This window comes from Agrilus planipennis, unplaced genomic scaffold (assembly GCF_000699045.2).
Source record: "Agrilus planipennis isolate EAB-ADULT unplaced genomic scaffold, Apla_2.0 scaffold43, whole genome shotgun sequence".
NCBI lineage: Eukaryota > Metazoa > Arthropoda > Insecta > Coleoptera > Buprestidae > Agrilus > Agrilus planipennis.
In genome coordinates this window covers 1,299,364-1,313,192 of record NW_020438914.1, presented here as the reverse complement: position 1 = coordinate 1,313,192, position 13,829 = coordinate 1,299,364, and the positions used below count along the sequence as shown (strand labels likewise).

The following is a 13,829-nucleotide window of genomic DNA, read 5'->3' as shown; positions in this document are numbered from 1 at the left end:
TTTCTTTTATTATTTGGTTTTACAATATTTTGTGAATAATTTCATTGTCATACAGACAAAATGTACGTGATAAATTCAATAATTCCTGGTAGTATAAATGAGGTTTTTCTGTCACTAGTACCTGGCTTATTGTTAGCTCTTTGATACCTGTTTCTAGAACTTTTCTATAACTAGTTGAAGTCAACACCCTCTCGTCTATGACGACATTCAGGAAATTCCTACATTTATCTACCACCAGAATATCTTTCAATTAGACTCCACCCCCTTTGTTAGTTGTTCTGTAGTTTTTAAGTAAATTTGATATTGTTAGTTAGTATGTAAGAAACATTCTCATTAAACACATCGAATCAAATTCGCTACTAGTTTTATTTAAAACATTCTAGTAGAACGGGAGTTCAGTAACGCAACTTCTGAGTGGTCTCCGGATAATTTTTTATCTCACGACTGCACAAAACATCTGTGGAAAGTTGAAATTGTTGTGATCTAAATCTTTTTTAAACTAGTTTCAGTAGTTTTTGATCAACGTCAAGTCATTGACGACGTGCTTTTTATGTATACAGGGGGAAGGTGACAATATATGGATAGAAAGAAGCCTACGTTATATTGCTGAGAGAAATACACTGTTAGCTGTTTCAATTTCTAACTTCCTAGGACTTACCTCATCTTCAGAAATTACTTTATCTACCTAATACATTGCTTTGGTGTATTTTCAAGTTGTTTGGTTGATTTTCATGCCTTTTCATCGAAGGTCGGTCATAAGCTGATGGCTATTTTATGTTTCCTAATTTGTGCATCAAAAATTCTTCTTTTTACTTTAAATTTTTGTAAGAATTCCAGCGACTGAATTGTTTCGTGGAAGTCAACCTGCTGAGTTGTAAGTTCTGATTAAATGGATTTTAAATACGAAGAACTGGACGGTGATTGAAAAGGTGTGTGTTATGTACGTGAGTTACAGCCGTAAAAGACAAGCAGAGGACTAGATAAATGACTAATCATTAAATCCACAGGTCCTCCGGTTGCAACCAGCACCAGCAACCAGATCCAGACGTAACACGGTTGGCAAAGGTGGGTGGATGTACACTCTCCCTTCGTCTCTACTGGTACGAAGAGAAATACCTGAGCTTCAGCAGAAAGAGAGAGAGAAACCGTAAGTACCAGGTGCGTCGAACTTTCGAATACCGCCGCTGGACGACAAAAAATGGCAGTTATTGTAAATGATCTTAGCAGTTGCAAAGCAGCTCAGTAACAGAACGAAATTAGTGTCGCCGATTCTGGGCCGATTGTTTTTGCTTTAAATTAAAGTCGTCAACCAATTAAATTCGGTCACAAACGAAAAATTTATTGTGGATAGTTGCTACGATCTGCTCCCATTTCTCTATTTTGTGTTTTTCATGACTTGAACAAAGTCACTTTCATAACAACTACTGCGAGTATCGAGAGATGTAAAAATAAGATAATGTACTGATGGTTTTTCAAAAATACCTATTTAAATTCTTAAGAAATAATGATTTTGAGATTTAAGGGCCTCTCGTACATTTTTCTCATATCAGAAACTGGTTTATACAAAAAAGAAATGTTATTATACATTTTATAGATGTTATTTAACACTCTAAAAATTGTGGTAAATTCCAATAAATGTTGCTTTTTTTGATAACATCCAGCACCTATAAATAATAACTTTAGTGAGAAAATATTCCTTCTTTACTAATGTAGGTACTGATTTTTATAGTACCTAATATTGTCACTTACTGTGGGTTGATTCAGGAATAGTATTACGTTNATAAATTGCAAGTTTTATTTGAAGAATTTTATTTACAGTGGGCGCAATTGTTGATGATGAACGTATTTGTTGGGGAAATACCTATTAACTTTAGTGTAAGAATAAATTAAATGTTTAAGGTATGCATACCTTGCTGGTCTAGTTTTCATTAAATTCTTTGAGATAAAATTAATTTGGTTATGTACTGATGAAAGTGTCAGACAACCAATATAACAGTGCTGTATTTTCAATGGTCTACATTTAAAGAGTTTTTAAGAAATAATGATTTTGAGATTTAAGGGCCTCTCGTACATTTTTCTCATATCAGAAACTGGTTTATACAAAAAAGAAATGTTATTATACATTTTATAGATGTTATTTAACACTCTAAAAATTGTGGTAAATTCCAATAAATGTTGCTTTTTTTGATAACATCCAGCACCTATAAATAATAACTTTAGTGAGAAAATATTCCTTCTTTACTAATGTAGGTACTGATTTTTATAGTACCTAATATTGTCACTTACTGTGGGTTGATTCAGGAATAGTATTACGTTAATAGTAATTGCGTTATTTGCCACAACTACTCTTGGTTGTTGGTCAAAGAGCATTAAGGAATTAACTTTTCCGTCATTTAATGATGCAGTAATTTATGCTATATTTCCATAGCACTCATTGATGCCATTTGCTTGTTCTATATTTAGTTCGAATAAAAAAAAAATGAGCCTATTATAAACTCTTTCCACATCAGTTGCATTAATAAAAAAAATATTAAGTAAAATGAATCGTGATTAATTAGTCGTTATTTTCAAAAATCTTAGTTTAATGAAAGAAACGAATTAATAAATTGTCTTTACATAGACGTTTTACCAAAACAATTTATTAATGCATGGAGATTAGAGGAATCTTCAAGATAACGAATTATCCCAGAGATTCATCTGCTATTTCTAAACATAAAATAAACAGAGACTTTGAAACATAACTGGAATAGCGATTTAAAAGGGAGAAAATCAAACCTATGAATTTATTACCAAAAAGACGTTTGTTTCGTGTCTGCTTGTTGATTAATAAAAAACTTATAGGTATAAGTATACATAATAGCAGATACTTCAAATTTACCCTTTTTACTTAATCAGGGAATGAGGGAATACTAACTGTATTTGTTGTATGAGTGCATTAGTTTGAAATAAAGTAAAATGTTAAAAAAATCCACTTTAATTTTAAGTTTTTCCATTGATTTACTAATTATTTTATTCCTATAATAATAAATAGTTAAATTTCATTAGATAATTTTCATTAACGTTTTGGTAACATTTTCACAATGCATTACACATTACACAGACCAGTAATTCGTTACATCGTTTTAGCAACTACACAACTACAGTTGAATGGTGAATAAAGGAGCCTTTTACATGGCGAATTTTCATTTTTACACATTAAGTAACTATATCTATCTGTATATATAAAAATCTAGTGTCACAATTTTTGTCCGGGATGAACTCCGAAACTGCTTAATCAGTTTTTATGAAAATTGGTCAACTTAAAAGATAGGATAACTTTTGACCTTAATATTTATTATATAGGACANTTTATTCCTATAATAATAAATAGTTAAATTTCATTAGATAATTTTCATTAACGTTTTGGTAACATTTTCACAATGCATTACACATTACACAGACCAGTAATTCGTTACATCGTTTTAGCAACTACACAACTACAGTTGAATGGTGAATAAAGGAGCCTTTTACATGGCGAATTTTCATTTTTACACATTAAGTAACTATATCTATCTGTATATATAAAAATCTAGTGTCACAATTTTTGTCCGGGATGAACTCCGAAACTGCTTAATCAGTTTTTATGAAAATTGGTCAACTTAAAAGATAGGATAACTTTTGACCTTAATATTTATTATATAGGACAGTAGTTTGTATTTATTTGTAAGTTACATAAGTGTTGTGACATGTAGGCAACCCAATATACAGAGTCGCATATAGGCAATCCAACATGCATAGTGACAAAGAAGACAAGATTTTCTAAACGTCACATTCTGAGTCTTCTGTCGTATAGTGTATCTGCTTATAATACTAATAATATTAACAGTAATTTAGAGCACTTTTATATAATATATAGGAGGGATCTGGGCCATTCTGAGATGAGGGAGAGCGAAAAAAATGTTGGACTAGCCGCTTAGTTTTGACGGTATAATTTATATAAAATACTTCACATTCCGAGGAAAACAATGGCAGAAATAATTCTTAGGTTATTTTCTCGTGTGTGGAAAAAATGTGGATCCCAACCGGAATGGAATATGGCCCGGCCAAAATTTCTGTCATTATTTTTCCCGGAATATGGAGTATTTTAAGTAAATTGTACCGTCAAAATCAAACGGTTCATCCTACATTGTTTTCGATTTTTCCCTCCTTGCCCCTTATCACGGAATGGGTCCAGATTTCGCCTATATATCATATACTCCAAATTACTTAAAAAGTTAATGTACCATGCAGCAGAAGGTTTGGACAACATGATTTTTTTGCGCGTCAGCTCCAAAACTATGATTTTCCCATGAACAACTATATATCACCTGCTCAGGTGTGGGGAAACCATCAAATCTATTTGTGTTTACTAAAAATATTGTGCACCACTCAGTACTTACATAGATTAATGAAATTTAGTAAACAGTGTCCATAAATTACGTAGTGCTAAATTAATAATTTTTTGGCCCATACCCCCATTCAGTTATGATTTAAAGATTTTAAAACAATCAATATTCTCTTTCCCAATCTCATTGAAATTTTCTGCAAAGTGATTAGGTCATCACTCCGCTTCTTTAAATTTGACATGACTGACTTTAAGAGCATCTTAAGAGATTAGTTTTAGTGTGGAAGGGGAAGGAGGAGAGTGGGGGTTATTGAGGAGCTTTTCCTTCTTGACATGATTTGACCAGTGTGAAAAAAATATAATGATTTTCTTGGTTTTACCAAAATACCGCACGAAATTGTTATTTTTAATTCTTTACCTTTTCTTCTCTTTTCCTGCATTATTTTTGGATTTTGTATTTTTTGTATGTATGTTAGCCGTGAGCTACTTCTAAATCAATAAATATATAAATATGTAAATAAATCATTAAATGAAGAAAATACTCTGGAATCACGCTAAATACGTATTAGAACTAACTAAATAAATTGCAAGAGTTATTTGAAGAATTTTATTTACAGTGGGCGCAATTGTTGATGATGAACGTATTTGATGGGGAAATACCTATTAACTTTAGTGTAAGAATAAATTAAATGTTTAAGGTATGCACACCTTGCTAGTCTAGTTTTCATTAAATTCTTAGAGATAAAATTAATTTGGTTATGTACTGATGAAAGGGTCAGACAACCAATATAACAGTGCTGTATTTTCAATGGTCTACATTTAAAGAGTTTTTCCTTTTTTTTTACAGTAATCATTAGTAATATCGAAGAAAATTATTTCTTTATTATCTAAAATTAATTTATTCACATTTTCATCCTTATTTCCTGAGAATTTCACGATATTCACTTCCTAACACTTTGATATTTCCTTAAATGAAATATTTGTTTTTGAATTTTTAAACGATTCAACCAATCAAAACTTATGAAGATTTGCTTTTCAAATTTTATTGGTTAAATGGTTAAATATAATAGTCGCTAATATAACGGTTTTATAACTGTCAGTACGAGCCATTCCAATCTTTTTGCTGTGGTCTTTGAGTTTCTCAAGTCTTTGGTTCTTTTTCTTTTGCTTAGGGTTTGTCGCCGTGAACGTGGTTTTAATTTGTGTAAAAGTGTATTGTGTCTTTTTCTGTTTTTTTTTTAAGCAATAAGGTTTGAAACATTCTACTTATTAAATATATTTTAAAATCTAACCTATAAGATCTTTTTTAGCACAAAGTAATTCGTTTCCATTTTTGTTGATTTTTATTACAATCAAAATGGGCGATGAAAATCGTATTAGATCTTTTAAAAATAAAGGCAAGAACACAGATGTAAGTTTAATGAGCTAATTTTTCTATTTCATTTTTAACATGGCACTGCCGCGTTTCAGGAAATGAGAAGAAGACGTATAGGGGAAACGGTTGAGTTACGAAAAGCAAGAAAGGATGATCAACTTCTCAAGAGGCGTAACATATCAGTGGCTGAAGAACCCACTTCACCATTACAGGATAATAATCTTCCATCCCCTGTATCTATGAGTTCTGAGGAAATTTTATCAGGTAAAATTTTGTCTTTTGCTTTATACTAAACTGCATACTATAAGTATATTTTGAAAGGTATTATGAGCAGTGATGAAGAAGAACAGCTAAGAGCAACAAGGGCTTGCAGGAAGATTTTAAGCAGAGAACGTAATCCTCCGATTGATCATATGATTAGATGTGGAGTTGTTCCTCGATGTGTTGAATTTTTAACACATTTTAATAAGTAAAATTTACATATTTTATAGAAATTCTTTTATTAATTTCGTTTTTTAGTCCATCATTACAATTTGAAGCCTGTTGGGCCCTTACGAACATTGCCTCAGGAACTTCAGAACAAACTCAAGCAGTTGTAGCAGAAGGAGCAATTCCAAAATTACAAGCCCTGCTATCTTCTCCACGCATTGATGTAGCTGAGCAAGCTGTCTGGGCTATTGGTAATATTGCAGGTGATGGACCCAAAACAAGAGATCTGGTTTTACAGTGTGGTGTTTTAACAGACTTGTTAAGACTTATCAAACCAGATTCTTCAGTTTCTTTGTTACGTAATACTGTTTGGGCGATTTCCAATCTTTGCAGAAATAAAAACCCTCCACCAGATTTTGACACAGTCAGGCCTGCATTGCCAACATTGGCCAAATTGTTGCATTTTAATGACAAAGAAGTGCTGGCAGATACATGTTGGGCTCTTAGTTATCTTACAGACGGGACTAATGAAAAGATACAAGCTGTTTTGGATACCGGTTTAATCAGCAGATTGGTGCAGCTCTTATACAGTGAAGAATTTACTGTACTCACGCCTGCACTTAGGGCTGTTGGCAACATTGTAACAGGAAACGACAGTCAGGTAAATAAAAAATTAGAATTGGTTTAAACGGGATCACTTCACAATGGGGTGTAATAACTGAGATAAATCATCATCATCATCATCATCATCATAAGGTCGTCAGTCCTAAGACAGATTGGACATGTACCTCCACTCTTTCCTATCCTGAGCTAAACTTCGCATTTCCCTAAAACTAGAACAACCCTTATCCTTAACTATTTGCGAACAGTAATCTAGCCTAGGTCTACCTCTACCCCTCCTGCCTCTAATATGTCACTGACTAGACCTTCATGCCTCTGAAGGTGTCCTACCAACCTATCTCGCCTATTTTTTATTGACTTCCATAGTTCCTCTGTTCTCCTATTCTTTCTAATACCTCTTCATTTCTAACCTTTTCTACCTAGGCTATCCTCATCATTCGCCTATAAACTGAGATAAATGTTAAAAGATAATTTCCCATTGAAAATTAAAGGGACGTTTCAATGTACATATAGAAAACCAATGGTTTATTGTAATTTTTTAAAAGTGCATGGCATAAAGTTTTAGGAAAAAGAAATTGTAGTTTAATTTTAGATGGAATTATTCAGTATCAAAATATGCACCTCATTATTATTTTCAAGTAATTTACTTTCTCATGGGCTAGTGACCTAGAATATAGATCATTTTTGCAAATGCTAAGGTAGTAATATTCCATAATTAATCTTTCAATTTTGTCTTCACTTCGATTATCACAACTGTCTCCCCAACCAACCACTAACCATTTCCATGATCTCACTTTGCAGTAGGTTATAGTAGCTCAGTAGTATTAGTTAGTAGTTGGTGGGAATAACAAAAATTCTCTCAAATTTCGTATTTTGATAACTTCAATTTTCTATGGAAATACATAGCTTTCCCTTTGTTTTAGACCGATATGGTTATTAATGCAGGTGCTTTGGAAGTATTGGGTCGCCTTTTAAGTCACCAACGCCTTAATATTGTAAAAGATTACAGTAATCATTAGTAATATCGAAGAAAATTATTTCTTTATTATCTAAAATTAATTTATTCACATTTTCATCCTTATTTCCTGAGAATTTCACGATATTCACTTCCTAACACTTTGATATTTCCTTAAATGAAATATTTGTTTTTGAATTTTTAAACGATTCAACCAATCAAAACTTATGAAGATTTGCTTTTCAAATTTTATTGGTTAAATGGTTAAATATAATAGTCGCTAATATAACGGTTTTATAACTGTCAGTACGAGCCATTCCAATCTTTCTGCTGTGGTCTTTGAGTTTCTCAAGTCTTTGGTTCTTTTTCTTTTGCTTAGGGTTTGTCGCCGTGAACGTGGTGTTAATTTGTGTAAAAGTGTATTGTGTCTTTTTCTGTTTTTTTAAGCAATAAGGTTTGAAACATTCTACTTATTAAATATATTTTAAAATCTAACCTATAAGATCTTTTTTAGCACAAAGTAATTCGTTTCCATTTTTGTTGATTTTTATTACAATCAAAATGGGCGATGAAAATCGTATTAGATCTTTTAAAAATAAAGGCAAGAACACAGATGTAAGTTTAATGAGCTAATTTTTCTATTTCATTTTTAACATGGCACTGCCGCGTTTCAGGAAATGAGAAGAAGACGTATAGGGGAAACGGTTGAGTTACGAAAAGCAAGAAAGGATGATCAACTTCTCAAGAGGCGTAACATATCAGTGGCTGAAGAACCCACTTCACCATTACAGGATAATAATCTACCATCTCCTGTATCTATGAGTTCTGAGGAAATTTTATCAGGTAAAATTTTGTCTTTTGCTTTATACTAAACTGCATACTATAAGTATATTTTGAAAGGTATTATGAGCAGTGATGAAGAAGAACAGCTAAGAGCAACAAGGGCTTGCAGAAAGATTTTAAGCAGAGAACGTAATCCTCCGATTGATCATATGATTNTTTGAAAGGTATTATGAGCAGTGATGAAGAAGAACAGCTAAGAGCAACAAGGGCTTGCAGAAAGATTTTAAGCAGAGAACGTAATCCTCCGATTGATCATATGATTAGATGTGGAGTTGTTCCTCGATGTGTTGAATTTTTAACACATTTTAACAAGTAAAATTACATATGTTATAGAAATTCTTTTATTAATTTCGTTTTTTAGTCCATCATTACAATTTGAAGCCTGTTGGGCCCTTACGAACATTGCCTCAGGAACTTCAGAACAAACTCAAGCAGTTGTAGCAGAAGGAGCAATTCCAAAATTACAAGCCCTGCTATCTTCTCCACGCATTGATGTAGCTGAGCAAGCTGTCTGGGCTATTGGTAATATTGCAGGTGATGGACCCAAAACAAGAGATCTGGTTTTACAGTGTGGTGTTTTAACAGACTTGTTAAGACTTATCAAACCAGATTCTTCAGTTTCTTTGTTACGTAATACTGTTTGGGCGATTTCCAATCTTTGCAGAAATAAAAACCCTCCACCAGATTTTGACACAGTCAGGCCTGCATTGCCAACATTGGCCAAACTGTTGCATTTTAATGACAAAGAAGTGCTGGCAGATACATGTTGGGCTCTTAGTTATCTTACAGACGGGACTAATGAAAAGATACAAGCTGTTTTGGATACCGGTTTAATCAGCAGATTGGTGCAGCTCTTATACAGTGAAGAATTTACTGTACTCACGCCTGCACTTAGGGCTGTTGGCAACATTGTAACAGGAAACGACAGTCAGGTAAATAAAAAATTAGAATTGGTTTAAACGGGATCACTTCACAATGGGGTGTAATAACTGAGATAAATCATCATCTTCATCATAAGGTCGTCATTTCTAAGACAGATTGGACACGTACCTCCACTCTTTCCTATCCTGAGCTAAACTTCGCATTTCCCTAAAACTAGAACAACCCTTATCCTTCACTATTTGCAAACAGTAATCTAGCCTAGGTCTACCTCTACCCCTTCTGCCTCTAATATGTCACTGACTAGACCTTCATGCCTCTGAAGGTGTCCTACCAACCTATCTCGCCTATTTTTTATTGACTTCCATAGTTCCTCTGTTCTCCTATTCTTTCTAATACCTCTTCATTTCTAACCTTTTCTACCTAGGCTATCCTCATCATTCGCCTATAAACTGAGATAAATGTTAAAAGATAATTTCCCATTGAAAATTAAAGGGACGTTTCAATGTACATATAGAAAACCAATGGTTTATTGTAATTTTTTAAAAGTGCATGGCATAAAGTTTTAGGAAAAAGAAATTGTAGTTTAATTTTAGATGGAATTATTCAGTATCAAAATATGCACCTCATTATTATTTTCAAGTAATTTACTTTCTCATGGGCTAGTGACCTAGAATATAGATCATTTTTGCAAATGCTAAGGTAGTAATATTCCATAATTAATCTTTCAATTTTGTCTTCACTTCGATTATCACATCTGTCTCCCTAACCAATCACTAACCATTTCCATGATCTCACTTTGCAGTAGGTTATAGTAGCTCAGTAGTATTAGTTAGTAGTTGATGGGAATAAGAAATACTCTCTAATTTCGTATTTTGATAACTTCAATTTTCTATGGAAATACATAGCTTTCCCTTTGTTTTAGACCGATATGGTCATTAATGCAGGTGCTTTGGAAGTATTGGGTCGCCTTTTAAGTCACCAACGCCTTAATATTGTAAAAGAAGCTGCTTGGACGGTGTCTAACATAACAGCTGGCAATTCAGAACAGACCCAAAGAGTTCTTGATGCAGGTGTCATGAAACCTTTGCTCGAGGTTTTGCAAACTGTAAGTAAATGGGTTTCTTTTAGTTTGAAAAAGGAAATCTTTACCTTATAAAATTGGTGGTTTATTAAAGGGCGACTTCAAGTCTCAAAAAGAAGCAGCCTGGGCAGTAACAAATTACACAAGTGGTGGTACAATAGAACAGTTGGCAAAACTAGTTGAAATGGGTACACTCAAGCCTTTGTGTAATCTTCTGAATGCAAAAGATTGGAAAACTGTTAGCGTTGTATTAGATGGGCTTGCTAATATATTGAACGTAAGTTGTTTTAATATTAATTTAAGAATTCATAGCCCCGTATATTTTATACTTTTCTTTTAAAATTAAAGGCTGCAAACCGTCTAGGAGAGGTAGAGAAGGTCGCCNCTGGTTGGACACGTACCTCCACTCTTTCCTATCCTGAGCTAAACTTCGCATTTCCCTAAAACTAGAACAACCCTTATCCTTCACTATTTGCAAACAGTAATCTAGCCTAGGTCTACCTCTACCCCTCCTGCCTCTAATATGTCACTGACTAGACCTTCATGCCTCTGAAGGTGTCCTACCAACCTATCTCGCCTATTTTTTATTGACTTCCATAGTTCCTCTGTTCTCCTATTCTTTCTAATACCTCTTCATTTCTAACCTTTTCTACCCACGTTATCCTCATCATTCGCCTATAAACTGAGATAAATGTTAAAAGATAATTTCCCATTGAAAATTAAAGGGATGTTTCAATGTACATATAGAAAACCAATAGTTTATTGTGATTCTTTAAAAGGGCATGGCATAAAGTTTTAGGAAAAAGAAATTGTAGTTTAATTTTAGATGGAATTATTCAGTATCAAAATATGCACCTCATTATTATTTTCAAGTAATTTACTTTCTCATGGGCTAGTGACCTAGAATATAGATCATTTTTGCAAATGCTAAGGTAGTAATATTCCATAATTAATCTTTCAATTTTGTCTTCACTTCGATTATCACATCTGTCTCCCTAACCAATCACTAACCATTTCCATGATCTCACTTTGCTGTAGGTTATAGTAGCTCAGTAGTATTAGTTAGTAGTTGATGGGAATAAGAAATTCTCTCAAATTTCGTATTTTGATAACTTCAATTTTCTATGGAAATACATAGCTTTCCCTTTGTTTTAGACCGATATGGTTATTAATGCAGGTGCTTTGGAAGTATTGGGTCGCCTTTTAAGTCACCAACGCCTTAATATTGTAAAAGAAGCTGCTTGGACGGTGTCTAACATAACAGCTGGCAATTCAGAACAAATCCAAAGAGTTCTTGATGCAGGTGTCATGAAACCTTTGCTCGAGGTTTTGCAAACTGTAAGTAAATGGGTTTCTTTTAGTTTGAAAAAGGAAATCTTTACCTTATAAAATTGGTGGTTTATTAAAGGGCGACTTCAAGTCTCAAAAAGAAGCAGCCTGGGCAGTAACAAATTACACAAGTGGTGGTACAATAGAACAGTTGGCAAAACTAGTTGAAATGGGTACACTCAAGCCTTTGTGTAATCTTCTGAATGCAAAAGATTGGAAAACTGTTAGCGTTGTATTAGATGGGCTTGCTAATATATTGAACGTAAGTTGTTTTAATATTAATTTAAGAATTCATAGTCTCGTATATTTTATACTTTTCTTTTAAAATTAAAGGCTGCAAACCGTCTAGGAGAGGTAGAGAAGGTCGCCATTATGATTGAAGAGTGTGGAGGTTTGGATTCTTTAGAAGCATTGCAAGCTCATGATAATGAAAATGTTTACGAAAAGGCTTTAAGTCTCATTGAAAATTACTTCTCAGAGGTAAATTTACTTTTTCCACAGTCACTAGTAAGCTATGAAAATGTTTTTCACTTTATTTAAGTGAAGCATAACACTAACGCGCCAAGCGATTGTGTTTTCAGTACCTGTTATTCATTGTTTAATTTTTGTTAGCGGTTTTAATAAAATAAAACCGTAAATTCTCTCTTATTAGTAAACTGTTAATTTGATTTAAACTTAAACCAAATAATAACGAACGACTTTGACTTTGCAGTTTAGTTTTTCTTTTCTTTAATATGTCTATTTTGGTGCATGCATTAGTTTTAATGGAATATTAATAAATAATAAGTGTTTATTATTTTAATTAATATATTTTTTAGAACGCTCCTGATGAGAGCGTTCCAGCCCCGCAAACTGCTGATGGTCAACTCCAATTCAATCCACAGATCAATTCCAATCTTCCAAATGGTGGTTTTTCGTTCTGAAATATTCTTTTTGGTTGTTTTTCGCATTACTCGTTGTAATCTGCAAATTTCGATATTTTTATTTCCTAGCGTTCCTGAAAGCATTTATTATCGTTAACGTTAAGAATAGTGAAGACTGTAATAATTTGTTCTTTAAATACCTATGATGTGGCTTTTTCATTTAATTTCCTTTTAAGTTAAATAAGAATAATTTGTATTTTTTGTATTGTTTCTAAAACAAATATGCAAGGAACAGCAGGAAAGGACAGAAGTTTTTTACAACGAATTTAAGAAAGCTTCATTCATTGAATTAATAAAAAGTGCCTTATAATTATAGATTTTAAAGACCTTTAATCCGTTCTTTCCGGCTTATTTCTGTGCATTGTTTGTACTATTCCATATCTAATAAATTATCAGAAGTAGTTTTTCTTTTTATTATGGGCATTATAAGTTTGGATGGAAAAAGAGGTAGAGAAATAAAACAGAATAATGTAAGATCAAGTAATCATTCACATATTGCAGTTGTTTGTCAAAGTTTGTGATTATTAATTTTAAAATAGACGGGTATTCAGTCAATTGAAAATCGTTCGCAACTACTAAATATGCAATGGAAAATGTGCATGTTTAATTTTCCAAGAAAAACCTTTAATTTTGTAATGCTCTCTAGCGTGACCTCAAGTAATTTTGTGGTGTCCTCTAGCGTGGACACAACTAATGTTTTTAGGAACATTACAATTGCTGTTTTACTTTTTTAGTTTAACTGTAAGATTACTTATAATAGCACTAGAGGGCACTGATAAATGAAATTTATTTTTCACTATTTTACAATTTTAGAAATTATTGGCTAATCCTAAGCTCTTAATTAATGAATTAATTACCAATTAACTAAATAATTACAAACAAAACTATTAATGTATCAAACATTCACAAATAATTGACATAGATGAATGGTTAAAAATTTAACTTTCTTTATTGTCACGTGAGGGTTACCCATCATTCATCATGAGGTCTGTAGTAACAAAAATTTTCTAGATCCCAGATTATGGAAT

At 32.7% G+C, this 13,829-nt stretch overlaps 1 protein-coding gene across 3 annotated transcripts; it reads left to right on the top strand.

The window, feature by feature from the left end:
• The first annotated feature begins 5,507 nt into the window (after positions 1–5,507).
• Positions 5,508–13,202, top strand: LOC108733970 (importin subunit alpha-5). 3 transcript variants are annotated; one of them, XM_025973585.1, is made up of 10 exons: positions 5,508–5,613; positions 5,674–5,774; positions 5,834–6,002; positions 6,060–6,207; positions 6,258–6,828; positions 7,712–7,790; positions 10,470–10,573; positions 10,644–10,826; positions 12,212–12,358; positions 12,697–13,202. In XM_025973585.1, the coding sequence occupies exons 2-10, from the start codon at positions 5,721–5,723 to the stop codon at positions 12,799–12,801; spliced, it is 1,560 nt and encodes a 519-aa protein (XP_025829370.1). In that variant the 5' UTR covers positions 5,508–5,613; positions 5,674–5,720; the 3' UTR covers positions 12,802–13,202. The 3 variants fall into 3 exon arrangements, with proteins under 3 accessions (XP_025829370.1, XP_025829372.1, XP_025829371.1); XM_025973587.1 differs by lacking the exons at positions 5,508–5,613; positions 5,674–5,774; positions 5,834–6,002; ... (3 more) ...; positions 10,470–10,573; positions 10,644–10,826 and adding exons at positions 8,033–8,197; positions 8,258–8,358; positions 8,418–8,586; ... (2 more) ...; positions 11,705–11,887; positions 11,958–12,140; XM_025973586.1 differs by lacking the exons at positions 5,508–5,613; positions 5,674–5,774; positions 5,834–6,002; ... (1 more) ...; positions 6,258–6,828; positions 7,712–7,790 and adding exons at positions 8,751–8,898; positions 8,948–9,518 and having other exon boundaries at positions 10,391–10,573.
• Positions 13,203–13,829: the final 627 nt, after the last annotated feature.